At 38.1% G+C, this 21,066-nt stretch overlaps 1 protein-coding gene across 4 annotated transcripts in view; it reads left to right on the forward strand.

The window, feature by feature from the left end:
• The window catches only part of CELSR1 (cadherin EGF LAG seven-pass G-type receptor 1), a 194,362-nt gene that overhangs the window by 49,446 nt on the left and 123,850 nt on the right, over positions 1 to 21,066 (forward strand). For all 4 annotated transcript variants that reach the window (XM_042467337.1, XM_042467340.1, XM_042467341.1 and 1 more), the window contains exon 2: positions 17,322 to 17,960. In XM_042467337.1, the coding sequence (XP_042323271.1) occupies positions 17,322 to 17,960 (639 nt within the window). The remainder of the gene's footprint in view (positions 1 to 17,321; positions 17,961 to 21,066) is intronic.

Here is a 21,066-nt window from a genome sequence, read left to right on the forward strand (position 1 = left end):
CCGAAACATGCATTTATATTAACATTTTTAAAAAATCAGCAAATTTTGTAGCATGTCCTCCATTTTTTAAAAAAAAGTGCCCTCCATTTGAAATTTTTGTCCTACATTTGTCCCAGTTTATTTAATTAATTAATATTTTAAAAAATTATTTAATTATTTATTTTTGGGCTTCGGCACCCCAGTTGTCTGAGGGACAGCAACCCGGCCCCCGGCTCAAAAAGGTTGCCTACCCCTGCCATAGATCAAACAATCTAGGAGACTGTTTCGATGGATCACGTGCGTTTTTGTGCCAACTGAGTTGAACTCAGTCACTTCCAACAGCCAGGAGCAAGGAATGTGCTTGTGCATGTAGCCTTAGCCTGTTTTTTTACAGACTGGCTTCTCCATGTTAGCTTGGGCTGATAAACAAAGCAGAAATGTTTTGCATAGTGTGTTATTTAAACTGGGATTCCTGAATTGTTAACTCCTTTTGCAAGTCAGGATTGCAAAGCTCCTGGACTGTAAATCAGAATTTTTATACCAAGGTTTGTAATCCTGGTTTACCATTCTGTGTGAACACTTTCTTGGAAGATAATGGGCAAAATCACTACCAAGTCAATTCAGAGCCTAAAATGATTGAGAATAAACAAAGACAGCAGTCCACATGCTCAAGAACATATTTTCCAGGAGGTTCTGGGAGATTGCTATGTCAGTCAATAATTACTGTGAAGAGTAACCGTTCACAGCTCTGTGAATCAGAATGAATAATTAACAAGTGATGTACCCTAGGCCAGTTTCCATTCAAATTCCCATTGCAAAGGAATGATCAGAGCATTCAAAAGTTAGTTTTCAGACTACTGTTTCCTAAATCCTCCCTGGGAGATTCACGGTGTTGTATTACAAAAGTAATTTTATAAACTGTAGGAATTGGAGTCCAAGAGTAATGTTTCCAAACTGTGGGAGCTTCTGGGAGTTGTAGTCCAAAATTACTTTTTCTAATGTGGAAGACTATCCAGCCCAGAGTTTTCTGTGATTTTTCTGGTGTGAGTGATAGTGCACATGCTATTTGCTTCTCTGTCTCAGGTAACAAAGTATCTTGGGCTGACCCAGCTATCAGGCATTGATTATAGTATTATTAAACAAACCTTTTCCTTATTAACACATTAATTCAATTCAGTCTGTTTTGATAGCACAGTGTTATATGTTTCCCAGTTCTGCTATAGGTCTCTATACTGCTAAAGCTAAGGAAACATTCATTGTCTGAATATTTCTTCTTCTTCTTCTTCTTTTGTGATCATGAAGCTCTATTTTTATTTCTAATTCTAATTTGTCTTAACTATGGAGCTTATTGCACGGGCCTTTGGGATTGGTTCCGGTGCGTAATGAAAGGAGGCAAGATGGGGACGGAATGGGGCTATCACCTATTTTATCTAATGCAGGAACGCCGCCAATGCTGCCAGAAATGTCCATTCCATTCCGCATCCGTCCCAGAGAGGGTAATTTTCAGGAACACTCCTGAATAGTTCCTGAAAATCGCCCTTTCAGGGACGGATGTGGAATGGAATGGGCACTTCTGGCAGCATCAGCGGCATTCCTGTGTGCGATAAAACAGGTGATAGCCCTGTTCCATTTCCATCCCGCCCCCTTTCATTATATGCCGGGACCGTTCCCAAAGCCCCTTGCGATAAGCTCCTATGATTAGAACAAAGAACAGTTCTCCACATTCAGATCTGATGGGAAATGGTGGTTTGTTCAAAAGGGGAAGCTTATGATTTCTTCTTGGTTTATGCCATTCTTCTCATAATGGAAAACCATGGTTTCCCTTTTATGGTTGTACCAGGAAGCAGTATCTTCTCTGCTTAATATTTATAGGGGTCTTTGAATATACTGTCCAAGGTGATTAATGTGAAATCCCTATTCCTCCATTTTCTGAATCATATCCACTTTCATAATTGTACCATTCCAGAATGTACACTATGATTTTGGTTATAAAAACAGCATAACATAGAACCCTTATCCCAATGATGTCTGCTCATGTACATTTTACTTGTTAATTCCCGCTGTCTCCAGTTATTCCTTCTAAGAAAGCATGCATAAGTTGGTAAATTTGATTTTCTGTTATTCCTCTATTCTCTTGCCTTTAATTTTACTGAGTTCTACCTCCATGTAAGTATGAATGTAAGAAGGTACCATTCTTAAACATGCTCATTTTTTATTTTTTAAGGTTGGCCTCAGGTCTCATTTAAACAAACTTTTGCTGATAGTTACTTCCTTGTTAGATGCTGCAGGGAGATAACAGCCTTTCCCCTTAGCTTTAGAACTGTAAACTCAGTTCCTCCTTTACAGCCTAATCTGTGGGTTTTGGATGAGTGAACAGATCAGTTTGGAGAGAGGAGAAAGCTCAAAGATCATTGGGTCCATTCCCAAGTAAGAGAAGGAAACAGACAAAAACTTTATGTCAGATATTTGCCTGTATGAAATTAGCTAAGCCAAGCTCCTAAATCTTTCACTGGTGATAAAATTATTGACACATACTTCAGACAGGGGTGTGTGTGTGTGCGTGCACGTGTGCGTTTAAAACAACTGCTTATGAAAGGTAGTTGGAAGTGATTTTGAGACGCAGCTTGCCCTAGGCTTATTTTATGGGTAGAATTCAATACCTTCCCAGCTTTCTCTACCATGAACATACCTTTTGTTGTCAGTTTGGCGCTTGCATGTGTGTACATGTGAGCTGCTAAATATTTAAATAAAATACAGGTACTTTTATGTTAACTTGCAATGTTCTTAGGTTTATGAAACTGGATTTGCCTGACTTCTGCCTTTTTGAGATTGAGTCCATTTACTTTTCAAATGTTTTACCAGATTAGTCAGTCATTAATATTTTAACTACGCTATAACCTCCCAAACCAGTTTTTAAGAAAGACAGTTGTGTCTCAGTACAGTGGCAAAAGCAATTCTGTACAGTAGCAGACAAGACTATTGTGTTTGCTTTCTGAATTATATGTTTAAATGTATAATCCATCATGTGGATTTGTAGGGGTTTCCTTGCTTCTGGGTAGAGGGTATATGAATCTGAATCACATTGTGCAAGACCTGACCTTTCCTGGTGCCCTTTGGAATGCACAGAATGTGGAGAATCTCTGCTCCCCTTGTAAAGCATGCAAGTTTCTAGCCCTCAGGGTTGCTGGTAGTTTCTGCCTAAGGCATGTCAAAACTGAGAGGTGGCAAAGTAGATTTCAGCAACTTAGTAATTTTTCAGTCAATATATCTCTCACTTCCCACCTTTCTCTGCTCTCCTCTTGCTTTCTTTATTGTTTATATTTGGAAGCAGAAGAAAGCGGGGGAGAGAAAGCACAGAGAAATTCTGCAGAACTAAAATTACTGAGCATTATTGTCTTCTCCCACTAATTGTGTCCTCTCATAATACATCCAAAGTATGATAGCCTTAGTTTAGTCTTTTTGTCTTCTGGTGAGAGTTAAAATTTGATTTACTATTGAATTCATTTGTCTTTTTAACAATCCATGGAAGTATGTAGAACTCTACAATGGCACCATATTTCAAATGTGTTGATATTCTTTCTGTCAGTTTTCTTTATTGTCCAGCCTTCACCACCAGACATATTTTTTCTACATCTCACCTCATGATTAATGCCACTCTATTTTTTTAAAGAATGTCATTCTAATGTAAAACACTATGTAATGATCCAATTGAAAAAGTCTCATTCCTATCTGTTTCAGCCTGCTCATCACAAAATTGCAACGTTTATATGTTCCATTTATTGTTTCTAACTTCTCCTGATTCATGCTTCTCACGTTTCTTGTTCCTGCTGTATGTGTTGTGCAGCTTTGGACATTTCTTTGCATTTCTGCACATGTCAGCAGCTGAATGTCCTTTTCTCATGAGTCCAACTGCATCATTAGTAAGGGCACCATTCTTACTCGTCCTTTGCTTCTCCCTAGTAGTTGACTGAGTGCCTTCTGACTGAGGGTCTCATTTTTGGCATTATTTTTTGCTTCTTTTTGGGTTGTTTCATCATAGGGTTTTCAAGGTAAAAGACATTCAGAACTTCTTTACCATTGCCATATTCTGTACAGCACTAGCAAGAATTTAGATAGAGTATCATTGTCGTTGTCTCTAAGAGATCCTCCATCAGTGTCACACACACCACACCACCATTGCTGATGCTCATTAGCTTCCTTTCACTGCATTAAGATGTCTGGCACATTTAGTCTGGCTCCTCAGCAAAAAAACTGTGTGACATGGGAGCACCCAGTACTATCATAATGTGGAATCCTGCCTAACAGCAGCAATCAGTTAAGGTCCCAGTTGTTCAGTTGCTTACGCCATACCTGCAGTGTAACCTCTCTTTCTGTTGAAGGTTTAAAAACCCAATGGCTTAGAACTTCTATTCATGTTGAGTGAAAAAAAAGTATTTCAATCACAGTTTTTACTGGGGAATACCATGTCTCAGTTGTACACCTCTTTAGGGCCTGGGTGTCTGGGTAAATTCTATTTGAATATTTCAGGTAGGATTGATGACAACTGGCCTTAACAGGTGTTTCAGTGAAACAAAGACTTTTTCTGTGAGGTCCTATTGATAGCTGCATGCTTATGCAAATAAATACCATGGTGACTGTAAATAACATCCGAAAGTCAAAGAGCATCTCGAGAAGGACAAAATGCTTTTGTTTCCCCACATGTGTGCTGGGAAAGATACAATAGCCACCTTCCAATGTAAGAGAAATAAATTTTGCAAATGAGTAAGAATACATGTGAAAGTTGTGGAGTAGCCTTATCACTATAAAACCCAAATGTCTATGTCCAAAGTAGGAATACTGTCCGTCTCTGGACCGGATCCATCCATCCCATCCCTTATCCAAACCTTCCATGTTCTCTTCAGATCTGTGGCTTTCCGCTGCTCAGCAACCTGCCCCCAAGGAAATCTTGCAGATAGGGCTGGCTAACAACAGACAAGATGGGCATGGTCACAGTGATGTTATCTATATCTGACTAATTGTTATTTGTTTATTTTATAGCCCACTTTTCTCCCAGTATAGAACACAGGGTGCCTTACAGCATAAATTAAAAGAGACTTGTAACATTAAAGAATGGATAAGAAACAATTAAATATGTAATCATGTTAAAAGTAGACACTGACTTAAAACAATGTAGAAGTAAAGGTGAGATGGTACATTACCCACATTGAAAGACCATTTTGCAATTATTAGTAAACATTAGTAACGTTAATGATAATTTAGGAGTTTGAGAAAAGAGATCCAATAGGTCTATCCTAATTAGGACAACAGTTGCATTTAATACATTGTAATACCATATATACGTGACTATAAGTCGACCTCATGTATAAGTTGAGGGCAGGTTTTGGGGCCAAAATTATGGATTTTGATATGACCCATGGATAAGTCGAGTGTAAAATTTAAGGGTGTGTAACAAAGGATATAAAGGATGATGCAAAAGAAAATGATGCCAAAGAACTTAGAAAATTCTGGCAGGCATAACTGTTTATGCTCAACCTAAAGGCTGGATGGATGAGAAAGTGGAGCAGATCCATGCTTCTTTTTCATGCTCCCGGGATGGACTAAGCTTTCACCTTTTACCCCTGTACAGTGCTTCCTCGGGTTACGAAATTAATTCGTTCCGCGGCCGCTTTCGTAACCCGAAAAGCCTTCGTAAGCCGAAATGCCATAGGCGCTAATGGGGAAAAGCCGCGATTCCGTGTGAAATAGCGCCGAAAAGCACCAAAATTTTTTTCGTAACCCGAAAAAACATTCGTAACCCAGAACAATTATTTCCTATGGGATTTTTTCGTATCCCGGAAATTTCGTAACCTGGGTATTTCGTATCCCGAGGTACCACTGTATTCAGATAGAGGGATGGTTCCTTTTTTATATGTATAAGAGTTAAGTATAGTACTTACATTGACCCGTGGGTAAGTCAACCCAGGTTTTTGGGGGTCAGTTTTTTGGTAAAATTTCTAGATTTATACATGAATAAATTTATACACGTGAAGATACTACAGCTGAAAGTTTAAAAATTGCTAGTCAGGTTATGTATCCCTTATCTGGAATTCTGAAAACCAAACTAACTTAAAATCCAAAATTGTCCACATGGGTGGCTGAGATAGTGATACCCTTGCTTTCTGATGGTTCAGTGTACACAAACTTTGTTTCATGCAGAAAATAATTAAAATATTGTGTATAAAACTACCCTTAAGCTATGGTATGTGTATAAGGTATATATGAAACATAAATGAATTTTGTGTTTAGAATTGGTTTGTCATATCTAAGATCTTTAATTATGTATATACAAATATTCCAAAATCCAAAAAGAAAATGCCAAACACTTCTGGTCCCAAGGATTTTAGATAAAGGAGCTTCAACCTGTAATGCATTTTCCCTGGTCACAGTAAATGACAGGAAGCTGCCACAGTTGCCTTGAAGAAAAAGCCCAAAAGACAGGGACAAAGAAAGGAGGATCTAGCCATGGTTGTCAATTCTGATTGACAAAGCTAATTGTTCTCTGCTTGAAATAGCAGTAGTTTGAAGACTGCTCTCCAATATATCACATACAGAAAAGTAGTAAATTCTAAACCACCAATCTCGTTCGGATGCATTATGATGAGTACACTCACCCCACAAATTCTGACTGAACTTAAATTAAGAAGATATTCATTAATATCAAAGGATATCAGAGATAGTCAGGGGAACCAAAGGCCTTTCAGAAAGTTAGGTGTACATTCCCTTCACTGTATACTGTCTGTACTTAAGATAGCAAGAAATATGCCTTATCTCAGTTTCACCTGTGCTACTAAATCTAGAGTAAGCTCTTGTCTTCAATGAAAGTATATATGTACACTTAGAGATCTGAGATAGAATGAATCTCATGACTGTTTACAAGCCTAGATGACATGAGATATTAAAGAGTGGAAAGATCACCTCTTAATACCCCATTATTCTAATTTCTCTTCTTAAAGCTTTTGTGTGAGTAATCAGGGGAAACTCAAGCTAGCCTCATATAGTACCTTTAATTTAAAAGTCTGCTTTCTGCAAAGCTCTGTCTAATGCTAATCTATCTGTGTTTAGCTGCTAGCTTTTCAAAGCAGGGCAGGGCAACAGATGTGTATTTGGGGAGGAAAATCAGCAGGCTGACAGAATGAACTACTCTTGCTGAATATCAAACATGCATCCGTTACTGAATTTACTGAACTAGACTAAAGAGTAAAGCAGTAATTATTTGGTTTGTGCTTTATATTTCTTTATAACTGAGTTGTGAAACATCTGGAGGGACTTTTCTCCTTGGTAGACTGATCCCATAATTTTACCACTTCTTCCTTAATTCTGTATAATATGCCGTATGGTCATGTTAGAGGATCTAATTCTCTTTAAAGCATGTCAGTTTCCCTATTTTTTACAGGAACGGAGTAATAGAGAAATCACAGATACCACTGAGAGTAAAGCAACATTGAAAGGAAAAAGCTGTGTGGAGTATTCATTAATTGTTAAAATTATGTCCTGACTGCATTAGTTTAAAAGTACACCATTGAGGGCATATTCATTAGAAAATGTATCATGGTGGCATCTTAGTTACATTTAGAAAAAAAATACAGGGTTTTTCAGGCAGCCAATAGCTTGTGGTTCAAGTAACTTTATTAGTTGCATTTAAGCATGAAAGCTTCCAAGGTGACTGGCAACATGAGGTAAAACATCTGGTCAAGACATAGCAATAAAACTTCAATAAAAACAATAACAACAAAATGAGCTACAGAAGAAATAAGGGATAAAAAGAAAACAATCAAAAAATAAAAATAGCAATGAAAAGACCAAACAAACAAACCATTAAGAAAAATGAAGCAGTTGGGGTACAAAATAATCAAACGGATATGCTTTCCTCTATTTGCTATTTCTGTATCAGCTTAGACCCAAACAGTGACCAAATTTTGAATCATTTTGTCATTCTCTCTGTCCAGTCTAGTTGAAGGATCATAATCATGAGTCTTTATTTCAAAGTGTTTCACATAGCAGCATTCACTTTATAATACTGGATAAACTGTATGCAGACATATGCACATACACATAGAAGAACATTGCAGCAATTAAACTGCCAGCATTTACGTTACATGGGGCTAGTGAAATAATGATCAATCAAGTGGTTTGACTACAAAACCTTTTCCTGAGGTATTCACAGTGTACAAGATAGACAGCAGAATTGTGCACTGCTTTCTTTCTGGGTGATGGACCAAAGAACTTGACAATAAGCATGATATATTAGCTTGTAAAAGATTATATCACTTATTGTTGTGAAGATACAAAGGCTATTGATTTCATCAGGAAAAACCCTTCAGCCCATTACAAACCTGAAAAAAGAAATTAAAATGGGGCTGGGATATGTGACTTTTTCAAAGGTTCTTTTTATGGCAAATGGCTAGTCTGAAGAAGAGAGGTTGAGTTTTTTACATTAGTAAGGATCAGTAACAAAGAAATGATTCTTTTAGGTTCGAGAAAGTAATGCTTATTCCGACAAAGCCCATCTCCCAAATATTTTACTTTCCAGGAAAGCCACATATGTTTCTGTTAAGAACTGCCTTAACAGGCAAGCTCATGAAGCCACAGGGATAGCAAGTCTTGTGAGAGGAAGGAAAAAGGCAGGATAGACATCCTTTGGGGGCAGAACCTAGTAGCAGCATTTGGGGCCTCAGAAGCCAAGACAACCCTAAGTTTAAGACAGTTAAATCTTCTTGGGCTATCTGATGTGGGGTGAGTTGCTATTGCTTTATGTTCCAAGAAGTTTTAATCAGTGATGGTTAATGAAGACATCTGTGTGCACTGCTGTTCCCTATATTCAGAGGTTTACATGCAGGATCCAACCTGTTAGCTTCTATATATACTACCACTCACGTCATCCTCGTCAGCGTGGCTAATGGCTGAAGGGCACCAGACAACAAAAACCTGATTTGTTCATTTGTTTATTAAATAAAGATTTAGCAATGATGATCAGTCATTGATAGGAATGGAGCTTGCAGTCAAGAAATCAGGAGAAGACTAGGACTGGGGAAAACACCTTTGAAAGAACTAGACAAGATCTTGAAGTACAAAGTTAGAATTCTCCATGCCATTGTATTGCCCATCATTATCCATGGATGTCAGAGCTGGGTGGTGAGGAAAGATGATAGGAAGAAAATCAGCTCATTTGAGATATGCTAGGGAGGAGTTCTGTGGATCCTGTGGAGTGCTACAAAGACAAATAAAGGGTCCCTAGAAGCCTGAACTCTCCCTAGAAGCAAAAATGATTAAATTGGTACTGTCATACATTGGCCATATCATGAGAAGGTATGAAAAGAAATTATTAGTGCTAGGAAAGTAGAAGGCAGGAGAAAAAGAGGAAGACAGGATTACAGATGGATAGACTGAATCAAGGAAGCCATGGCTATGCGTCTGCAAGGACTGAACAGGGCTGTCAAGGATAGGGTGTCCTGGAAGTCTCTCATTCATAGGGTTACCATAGATCAAGGCCGACAATAGCAGTTAACAAAAACAACTATGGTGATGATCTAAGACTTAAAAGGGTCAGTACTGATTAAAATCTATGATGTGATATCCATATTTTCTTGAAATCAAAAGAATCCTTTTCCAATGCAATTTGATCAGTGCTTTCTGCTTCCACCAGAGCATAGTGACTGGTTCTTGTCAAATGATGATGTTCAAAGGGGAATCAGTGAGGTAAAGAGATACACAGTTGGTCCTCCATATCCACAGATGTTTTATTAATGGATTCTACCATCCATGGCTTAAAAGCTAACCTTGACTTTGCCATTTTATGTAAGGGACATTGTATTTAATCAATGGGACTTGAACATTCTCAAATTTTGGTATCCATGGGGGTGTACTCTTTTATAGAGAAGTAAAGGCTCTGGAAATTTTGAAACCATGGGATGGGCAGATTTTTCTAGGGGGTTTTAAATTTGGGGGGAAAACACAATATTAGGACCCTCTACAGATGGGAGGTCACTTTGTTACTTTAGAAACATAAAATATACTATAAATACCTTGGCTTGTCAGAGCATCATGTTGGAGACTTTAAAAGTACACTTTTCCCCCAAAAGGTAATTGAAAATTTAATTTAATTTAAAATGTTACTTCTTGTTATAAATGGTGCCACAAGGTCCTGAACTATAAGGAGCCACATGAACTATATCTTTGCTGCCAGTTCATGAGGAGTTGCCAAAAATCCTCAATAAAAAGAGAAGAAAATTCAACATGAGTAAAACAAATTTTAAAAAATGTCCTTCAAAGTGCCAAGGAAATGTAAAACATTCTTTTCCATAAAAGCAACTGAGGAAAGGAAACTTAGGTCCAAATCACACTGCAGAAATAATCCAGTTTGAGACTGCTTTAACTGCCCTGGCTCAGTGCTTGGGAATTCTGGGAACTGTAGTTTATTGTTATACCAGAGCTCTCTGACAGAGAAGGCTAAATGTCTCACTACAGTTCCCAGAATTCCCTAGCACTGAGCCAGGGCAGTTAAAGCGCTCTCATGATCTGCTGCCACATTGCCTAATAAATGCAGTTTGATACAGTACCATATTAACTGTCATGGCTCCATCCTGTGTGATCCTGGGATTTGTAGTTTGGTGTGTCAGAAAAGGCCAAATATCTCACAATACTACAAAACTCAACATTCCTTAGCATTGAGGCATGAGAAAGCAATGTCAAACTGCATTAATGCTCCAGTGTAGATGAAGTCATAGTTTATTGGGTGAAAGTACTGTGAAATATAAAGAGGTTTCTTAGTCCTTTACAAGAGATTGCCTTCTTCAGTCCCGAAATCATACCATATTCTGCTAATAGTAGTATGCCCAAACAGGGGAGCAGAGACCTCATCTGTTTTATACTGGCACACTTTCCCTTTGGGAATGGCTTGATAGGAGACAATTTAAGCAATCAGTGATCCGCCACCTCAGTTTCTTGTAAAGAAAGTGAAATAAGTATATATATTATGCTAACAGTCTAAAGTGAAAATGGAGTTTCACACACAACAGTTGTTGCTTGCATCATCATATACAGACTCGGTTGTATCAGTGAACCCTTGGCCCTCCAGGTGTTTTGGACTACAGCTTCCACAAACCTTTGCCATTAGTTGTGCTGGCTTTTGCTATTGAGAGTTTTGAGTGCAAAACACCTGCAGACTCAAAAGTTTTCCATCCTTGTCAGAGACTGAAATGTCATTTTGCCCAGCATCAGTTCAAATGTGCATATATTCTGTAACCAGTTTTTCAGTAACCAGCTGACGAGAGTGCTAATAGTCTACCTAGATTTGAAAACTAGTTTTGTACTCTGATACAGTTGGGATTCCAATTAGATATTTTAAAAAAAACATCTGTAAGAAATAGGGAAATGAGCCTTATCCTGAAGAAAGTCCTGTTTGCCAATCTCAAGAGATAATCTCATAACTCTCCATTCATCACCCCACGTGCTTGGTAGGTAGATCCGGAGCAGAAAACTTCAGGCATCTCCAAAGTAATTGCAGATCAAAGGTCATTTGATGGAACAGAGGGCTTTGACAAGGAGAAGAGGTTTTAAAGCCTGCACCTTGTTTAACACTCCAGTGAGAAAACCTATTTGAGTGAGCGAGGCGGCTGCTTTGTCACAAGTCAGCAGGAGGGAAAGGTTGTAAACCAAGACTGACAGTGGCTAAAGGGGGTAAAGCAAAAGATCTGTTGTCATGCCAGGCAGCAGCTGCAATAGCACAGCCTCAGAGATCCCTGGAATGTAACATCTTGTGAGCCATTTGTATTTAACCTAACCATAAGAAAAGGAATTGGGTGGGTGGGGGGTGCAGGAGGGAATAGAAAACCGTAGATACTTTTTTCCATTGATAAGAAATTTCTCTCCTGAACAGCACATATTTTGAGGGTAGCTGGGGATGCAAAGAATGTGGTCAGTGCCAGTACTTAGATAAACCTAACTTGCTCGGATCAATAGTAACCATTATGCATTCCTTTGTTATTGTTATCAGGTGTGAATTGGTTTACTGCAAGAGAAAGTGAGCAAGAAAGCAGTTATAAGTGTGTCACCAACAGACTTTTTCATGAGCTAGATCTTTTTCATGAATTAGGTCCCATCATTCATTTTAGGACTACAATTACTGAGTAAATGAACATTCCTTATGTCTTTAAGTTGCCCAAGTATAATTGTTTGCAGGACGTAGTGATGACAATAGTGGGTTTTCTTTAGAGATACTTCAGTTAAAGATTGTGCTTATCTTCTTTATAAGTACCACACACTATGGTACCTTTTGAAATGAACACTAGACACTAACTGTGGATTAATTCTCTGGTTGGGAAAACAGTGAGGAAGTGAGGAGAGCATTCCAATGACAGGATAAACAAACCACAGAGTGAAATTGTGTGGCTTGTTGGCGTGCTGCTTGTAATCAATAAGCCAGGGTTCCTGTAGATCCCTGGGCTTACCATGTTGATTGGATGGATTTGATCATTTTAGTAAAATACGGCAATTTGAAAAAGAAAGAAAAAGAAAGAAAGCAGATAGCTGTTGCTCATTCACAAGATCTAAAGCAGTGTATCTCAAGTTATCTGATGTGTGTGTGTGGGGGGGGGGGGTCAGCAGTTTTTTCCTCTGATGTACGTGGGAATTGTTCCATATCTGTACAAATGCCTACAGTGTTTTCTTTCTTTCCCAGAAAAATGAATGGTGTGTGTTGCTGCGCCACCCAAGCCCCATTATAATGGTGGCACTTAGTCTGGAAACCCCCCCCCCACTTCCTAAAATCCAAGCTACATCCCTGCTGGTACTACTTGAAGGGAGACTGCAAGGGAATACCAGATGTTCTAGGTTGTATTCAGAGGAAGGGCAGTGGCAGACTACCTCCAAATAAATCTTGCCAAGAAACCCCTATGATAGCATCTTCATAAGTCAGACAGAGTTGACTCAAAGGCACACAAGAAGAATGTACAATTGTTTCAATGTTCTGAAAGTCTGAAGCCTAAGTTTATTAGTCTTCCACCATAATTTTGCTCTGTCGTGCTCAAGTCTCATTGCAATTGATACAACTATACTTCCATACTATATGTCCACACTGTTCATTTCAGTAGAGCTTTTGCAAGAAAACATCACAGTGTGGCACATAACAACCCTTGATTCAGTACACTGGTTCCTTTCTACATAGATCCACAGTGACATGAAATGGATTTAAACTGAAATACTCATGTTCAAGTCTAAGATCACAGCCTTTTCATAGTATAGATGTTTTATGATTTTTACAGTTCTAGCCTAAAGTTGTCTTCTTGGAAGTAAGTTCTGTTGAGTTCAGTGGGACTCTCAGCAAGGATTACAGCCTTAATGAAAAACCTTAATGAAATAGGTAAACATTATTATGTTCCTCTTTAAAATCAGTATGATTATTATTCATTATTTTTCCAGCTTAAAAGGAGTTATTAAAACTCAGTACATATCCTTAATCACAGGCATTTGTGTCAGTGTTCGCTTTTTGCGGCATTGTCATAACATCACTGCAGTGTCTTCATGACATTATTCTTCATGGAAGCGCATTGATGACCCACTTCTAAGCAAGATTGTTGCCACAACAAGTGTTAGGATTGGGTTGTATTAGCTCATTGCATTTTCATTCAAAGTGAGGTCAGAGCAGGGCATCTTGTTCTTTCACAAGCACCAGGGAATGGTGCCTTCTGATTTTTAATGAACATTTTCTTTCTAGTGCATGGATTTCACACATGCTGTGGTTTATGGCAATTAGTCAAAGGCCAACCGTCCAGAAATATATATGATTGTATTAGTTGCACTTTCTATTTTAAAATAAAATCCTTTCTTTTTTTTCTTTTCTTTTTTTGCAGTGCATTTTTTTAAAGATTAAAAAGGACAACTTTTTGTTGCACAGTTAAACAAAGCTTTCTTAAATGGATTTATATCTTGCGTTTCACTGCAGCCATGGTTGTTTTCATTCATGTCTGATTTCCTTTTGTGCTCTTTCCTGGATGACAAAGCTGTATGGTGTCTGACGCTGTGTCTTTTATAGTGATTTATTAACTATGTCAGAATGGACGGGAATGCTGGGAAAGCTGTCTTGTATATCGTGACAGTTGATATTGATTATGACAGTTCCTGGACTCCAGTGGTTTCTCACACAGTAGACAGTATTTTGGACTTTTTGGTGTACCATGTGATGGACATCATTGTGCTATCCTTGAAAGGGGAAAAGTTCTTTGTTTAGTACCTTTTCAATTGTAGTTATGTGAGAGGAATTATAATACAAGATTGTGAAGAAAATATCAGTTATACAAAAACTGGAAACAAGGAACTAACTTAAATCTTCTCTTTAAATGTCAACTCTCATGAATAGTCAGTTCAGACTCATCTTCAGAGTGTCTGTTCATTCTGTGTATTCATTAAATGTAAGAAGTTGGATACAGTTTTTCTTTTATGCTGAACTCCACGGTCTCGGCTTATGGACATAATTCACATTTATTAAAAGCTACAGGAGATTTTCCATATACTTAAATGATATGTGGACTATACTTTTAAAGTGAAATGTGCATCACATTCCTAAAGGTTTCATATTGTTGCAGAGCTTGAAAGATTGTGATTTGTATCTCTGGATTTTTTTTTTAAATGTGGGTTTCAAAAACATTAAGGCCTGCAGAAAGTAAAAAAGCTTTAAAAACTAGAAGTGTGGACCATTTGTCACCTTTAGCTACTATTTAAACTTTATTGACTGCCCATAGTACCCTGGTACTTTTATACAGTATATATGCATACTCTCTTCACACACTTTGGTCCTTTGATGGTCAAGTATGCAGTTGACTCTTGTCAGTGAAATTAGTGGACCTTGAAAATCAACAATTTTATCTAGATTGGACCCCCATTTAGCTACAATTGCATTAATTATAGTAGAGCTACTTCATTGGGCCAAACTTAAAATAATTGAAGATATTTTAAATATTTGATTACGGATGGATTTCCATAATCTTAATATTCTGATTTTTAAAATTTCCCAAAAAATTTGGAACTTGGTAATCCTTTCGCAAATTGACCTTCAGTAGCATCTGAAGGCAGCATGGTGTAGTGGTTTGAGGCTTGGACTACAAGCTTGGCGACCAGCCATGGAAATCCACTTGTGACTTTGGGCAAATCACACTCTCATTTTCAGACAAAAGCAAAGGCAAACCACCTCCGAACAAACCTTTTTTTAAAAAAAATCAGATTTATAGTATTTTATTGTTTTAATGTGGTGTTTTAAAATTTGTCTAAAACTGTGTGTAACATTTTAGTGTGTTATGGAAGCTGCCTTGGGTCCCAGCTTGGGTGAAAAGTGGCATATAAATAAAGTAAACAAACAAACAAACAAACAAGAAAACCTGTGATAACTTCACCTTATGGTCCCCATAAGTCAGAAATGATTCAAAGGCACACAATAAGCATCTGATGTAAATTACTGTACTTAATGTTTCTCTCTCTGTTTAAGCAAATTATTGCTATATAATCAAATTAATCTGGAGTTTCTATGATGAAATAATTACATCAGTTGAAACTTCCTATATTTTAAAGTGACGACTCTTTCAGCCTCAGAGGAAGGCAGATGCAAACCCCGCTATGAACAAATCTCCTCCCTTAAAAAACAAAAACAAAACAAACCATGACAGATTCAGCTTGAGGTCAGCATAGGTCAGAAAGAGATGAAGGCACACAACAACAAATTTAACCTAAATATGGTGCATTCTGTCACCTGTGTGAAAGTTTAGCTGAATGAAATATGAGGAGAGTTTTAGGAAGAAGAGAAAAGTTCCCTAAGATAGCCGTCTCTTTAGGAAAAAGGACTTGGCTTCTATATCCTTTTACTTTAAAGGGTCACTGATCTCTTCTGGCACCTAGATAAATAGAATGCTAATTGTACTGCGACCTTTACTTTCTAAGTAAAATTGTGGGTGGAGAGCAGTTAAAGGCAGTGTGCGTAAGGAGGCAGCCCAGTAAAGCCACTGTCTCTTTGATGCCCTGGTTATTGCAATCTACCTCAGAGACTGAATACTTTTAAGCATTCCAGCTATGCATGTTAATCAGGTTTCAGAATGATTGATGCTAAAGGATTCAAAGGATTGTACTCATTAACCAAGAAGCAAGTTCTAGCGACTTTTTTCCAGGCTCATCTCTGGAGACTGCTAAATGTTTCATTCTGGTATCTTTACGTATTCATTCACATCTATATCCTTCCTTATCTAAAAGGGTTCTGCTTTAAAAGTACAAAGCAGATGCTGAATAACTCTTATATATATAACAATTCTTTACCTGCACTTAAAGGAAAATAGATGTATTGTTTTATTTAGGCTTGTAAGTCATTTTTAATAGGTTATTTATCTTTTTAATAGTTTATACCTATATTTGTATGCATATTTTGGTATGTTCAATATACAGTTGATGCTTTACAGGGGATCATTTTGTTGTCTTCTGTCAATATTTTTTTCAATAGTAGAACAGATGGGCAAAATAAAGTGGTTTCCAACAGCTTTGAAGGCAGGGTGTTTAGATGACACATGCCTCCAAAGCAGGCAGAAACAGGACCAAAGCTGTGCTCTGGAGCTAAAAAAATGGAGAAAACAAAACTCGGCATAGTCTGGCTTAGCAATGGAAGATGCACATCTATGCACCTGCATATAAATGCTCTACCATGAGTGTGGGGCTGTGGCAAAGCAAAGAAATGAAAGTGCCACAGTGCCAGTGGATTTAATTACAACATACACAAACCAGACAACCCAATGGGGGCATGGGTTGAAGGGGGCATGTAAGGGGGGCTTCTATGATTGTGCTCAGTATAGTCCACCAGGGCCGTTTTTGTAGCCTCTAGGGGAGTTGACATGTTTATCTCCAAAATGCTTGCAGAAGCCCTTTAGAGTTTGGATGGCATTTCTACCATGTTTGGAGGCCCTCCACCCCAGGGTCGAATGTTTGGAGCCTCTAGGGGTCAAATAAAATTTTGTAGGAGTTTTTCAAAAATAGTTTTTGCCATAAAATGCCCTGTAAGAGGTGTGAGGAGGCACTTGCAACATTTTTCTAGGCCCACCCTGACACAATTTTTTGGAAACAGGAAATGAAATGGCAGTGTCAGATAGAAATTGTTTTCAGTAGACTGGGTACTCGCTGTTGCAATTTGTTTGTTCAGCCCAGCATTAAAAAGCTGCTGGGTGTTTGTGACATTGGTTGACATTCTGTTTCCTGCATTTTCATATGGGATGAAAATATGTAAAACCAATTGGAAAGATAATCTGGAAAAGTCTCTGATTCTCTTTTCTTTCCTTTAGATGGCATTCACAATGTCACGGCACTTTGCACCTTACGGGTGACAATCATCACTGACGATATGCTGACCAACAGTATCACAGTACGACTGGAAAACATGTCTCAAGAGAAATTCCTCTCTCCACTACTTGCTCTGTTTGTGGAAGGTGTGGCTACTGTGCTTTCAACAACCAAAGAGGGCATTTTTGTCTTCAACATTCAAAATGACACAGATGTCAACTCCAATATTCTGAATGTTACATTCTCTGCGTTGCTTCCTGGTGGTATTCGAAATGAGTTCTTTCCCTCTGAGGATCTTCAGGAGCAGATATACCTCAACAGAACACTCCTCACATTAATATCTAACCAGCGTGTGCTACCTTTTGATGACAACATTTGTTTGCGGGAGCCTTGTGAAAACTACATGAAGTGTGTGTCTGTACTGAAGTTTGACAGCTCTGCTCCATTCATAAGTTCCAACACTGTCCTGTTCCGACCCATACACCCGATCAATGGGCTGAGATGTCGGTGTCCCCCTGGTTTTACAGGTGACTACTGTGAAACAGAGATTGACCTTTGCTACTCTAACCCTTGTGGAAACAATGGCCTTTGCCGGAGCCGAGAAGGAGGCTACACATGTGAATGTTATGAAGACTACACTGGTAGGTTCTTATCTTGCATAATAATATATTGCTCTATGTATTATGGAATTAGACAAAGTCAGACTTTCTCCTCCTTGGTGACTCAAAAGGCCAAGATAAACTTAAATATGAGGCCAAACATAAATTTAAACTTCAAGATCAGATAGGCTCTGTCTGTACTTAACTTGAAGAAGTGAGCTTTAGTCCATAAAATGTTAACGCTGTGATAATTGGTTAGTTTGAAAGGTGCCCCAAGTCTTTTTCCTTCATTTTTTAAAATAGATAAAGACAATCAGTAGAAGGACCATAGAAAACATGCTTTTCATGTAGAAGGTCTTGCGTTCAGCACCTGATACATTATGCTAAAGGATGTTAGTTAGATAGGCCTTTATCTGCATAACATCAGGTGTCAGGACAAAAGATGTGAATGCAGTTAATTGGGGCAATATATGATGCAGTTTTGGTTTAATGGTTACCTTTTCCACATACATTGTAATGTAGGGAGACATCCAGAATGCTGAGCAATGTAGACTGAAGAATATGTACAGAGTGTGTGTGTGTGTGTGTGTGGGGACTAATTATATGCAATGGAGGTGTGTAGGGTTGACTAAAGAGGGTTTTTGATGATGTCCGATCCTTTTGCAACAACTGTTCAGCACTGAAGAAAATGAAAATGCCCTTGGTGTCAGTTTAGATTTGCTACATTTTGGACTTTCTAGCCGTTACAATAAATCATGCAGTTTGGGGACCCATTTCCATATGGACTGGCTTTCTCAATACACACTGTAAATACTAAAAGGGTGTTTTTGTTGTTACTCTTGTTGTTTAAAACAATGGGTGGCAAGGTAGATATGCCATATTTAGTCTTCATTTTGTAAAGGACAGTGGACCCTTGTTATACACTGGGGCTTGGTTCTAAGATCCCCATGTATAACAAAATCTGTGTGTGCTCAAGTCACATTAAATATAATGACATAGCAAAATGGTGTCCGTTATAAAAAATGGAAAATCAAGGTTTATATTTGAAATATATACTTTTTTTGAACATTTTCAAACTGTGTATGCTTGAATCCGTGTATTAAAAAATCTGTGTATAAGCAGGGCAGACTGTAAAGTATAAAATTTAAAACAATTTAAGTATGCATAGGGTTGAACTCACTTTGAGACAGCTTCATAATGCATCCCTGCAGTGTACCCACCAAAGTATTGATGGTTGTGCTGAAAGTCTCCAAATGGTTGCTTTATTTATTTGTTACTGGATGTTGAAAATATTTGTTAAATACTTTATTCCCATCCAGGCTCTTAGTAGAACAAATAGTAAAATACATATTTAAAAGGTCAGGCCATATGGCATGCAGGGTTTAAATATGTGATAGGTATTCACCTTTGTTAGGCCTAGGTTGAAAGTAGAGGAATGTAGTAAATTCATAGTAGTTAGGGACAGTCAGCCGTCCAAGGTCTCACTGTACTTTAGAGGGCATTCCCATTTCAGAAATAGCTCATAAAAGCTCTGTGCATCTTTAAAAAATCTTCCATAGACTTAAAAGCTTGAGCATTCTTACTGAAATGATAATGCTCAGAGGAATGCACTTTGCTTTGGAAGCTCTAACATTTCGGAAACATGCTTAGAAGAATAACTACAAGAAAGTAGCTTTTGTTTCTTTGCTAAAGTACTCTGATTTTAATGCTGAGATTATAATCCAAATATACCTTTATCGACAAACACCCTGATTTCCTCTAGAAGGCAATTACATCCTAATAAAGAGGCTTCTTTTTCTCCCATGTTCCCTGGCCCACTCTAATACTTTGAAGCTCTTCATTTGTTTGGATGTAATTTATACATGTTGAAAGTTTTTCTGTCTTCAGGAGTCTTCTGTTTCAAGAAGTACGGTACACAGAGCTTTTACGAGCTATTTCTGAAATGGGAATACCCTCCAATAGTAATTACCTGCACTTCCTGTGAAGTAAGGAGGTGAGTGATAAGGAGACACAATATTTGTAGGTCCAAATCAGATCTGGAACAAGATCATTTCATTTTGCCAAGTCAATGAACACAACCTGCCTACAGTGCCTCTGCCTATGAAGGGGGGAAAAAGTAATCTTAAAACATAAGCAGATTTCCAGTTATTATTTTTTCCTGTTGTTTTCTGTGTTCTGTTGTGTCTGTTTGTGCGTATGATTTCTATATTAAAACAGCCAGTGTGGCGTAGTAGTTTCAATGTTGGACCAGGGCTTTGGGATGTCAGGGTTATAATCTGCCCATGGAAACCCACTAGGTGACCTAAAGCAAGTCATACCCTCTCAACCATAGAGGAAGGAAACAGTAAGCTTCCACCAAATGACCTTTTCCAAGAAAACCCTATGGGTCAGTGTATTTTGCATCCTAATTTTCTATCAAGATTTGAGTGCACACAGAGAGGCAATATCACACTTTAAGACAACCAGCGTCTTCACAAGTTTTCAGATGATTTTGTTGTGTCCCAGTCACTCATGCGTTCTACAAATCTCCAAGCTGGGCCAACAGCAGCAATTTCTTTCTTGAAATGCAAGTGAGTTAATTCTCATTTAAGTTCATTTGATTATTCAGATAATTTGATCATATAGATCGTGTTCTATGATCTGTTTTAATAATAAAATTATTAAAAGTCAACTTTATTTAAAGATTAGGAAAGCTAAAGCATCTTTCTTCTAGTATTAGGACACATTTATTTTTTGGACTAAAAGTCAGAATCCTTAGTCTGTGTGGCCAGTGGTTGGGGATTCTGGAAGTTGTGAGCTACAAAAGGATTGTGTCCAAGCTCTGCCTGTGCTGGTGTACTGTATTAACCATTTTGATACTGCTGTGTGTTTTTAAATGTTGTAAAATTAGAATCTTGTGCTGAAATCAAGTTGTCTGATCAAAAATTGGGATAGTTGGCTGACAACCTAGAGATTATTCTCACCCCTTTAAATCAAGGGTGGGGAAAAGCCAGGTATCAATATATGTGATCTACAAGGCCAATTTGGGGCCCTCAGCACTCCCCAAACATTGTTTGCTCCAAAATGCTACAAGGACACGGTGCACAATGCCATGTTTTGCTCCTCAGGCCATTTTGGGTCCAAAGGGATTCTTTTTTTCTAACAGCTA

This window comes from Sceloporus undulatus, chromosome 5 (genome assembly GCF_019175285.1).
Source record: "Sceloporus undulatus isolate JIND9_A2432 ecotype Alabama chromosome 5, SceUnd_v1.1, whole genome shotgun sequence".
NCBI lineage: Eukaryota > Metazoa > Chordata > Lepidosauria > Squamata > Phrynosomatidae > Sceloporus > Sceloporus undulatus.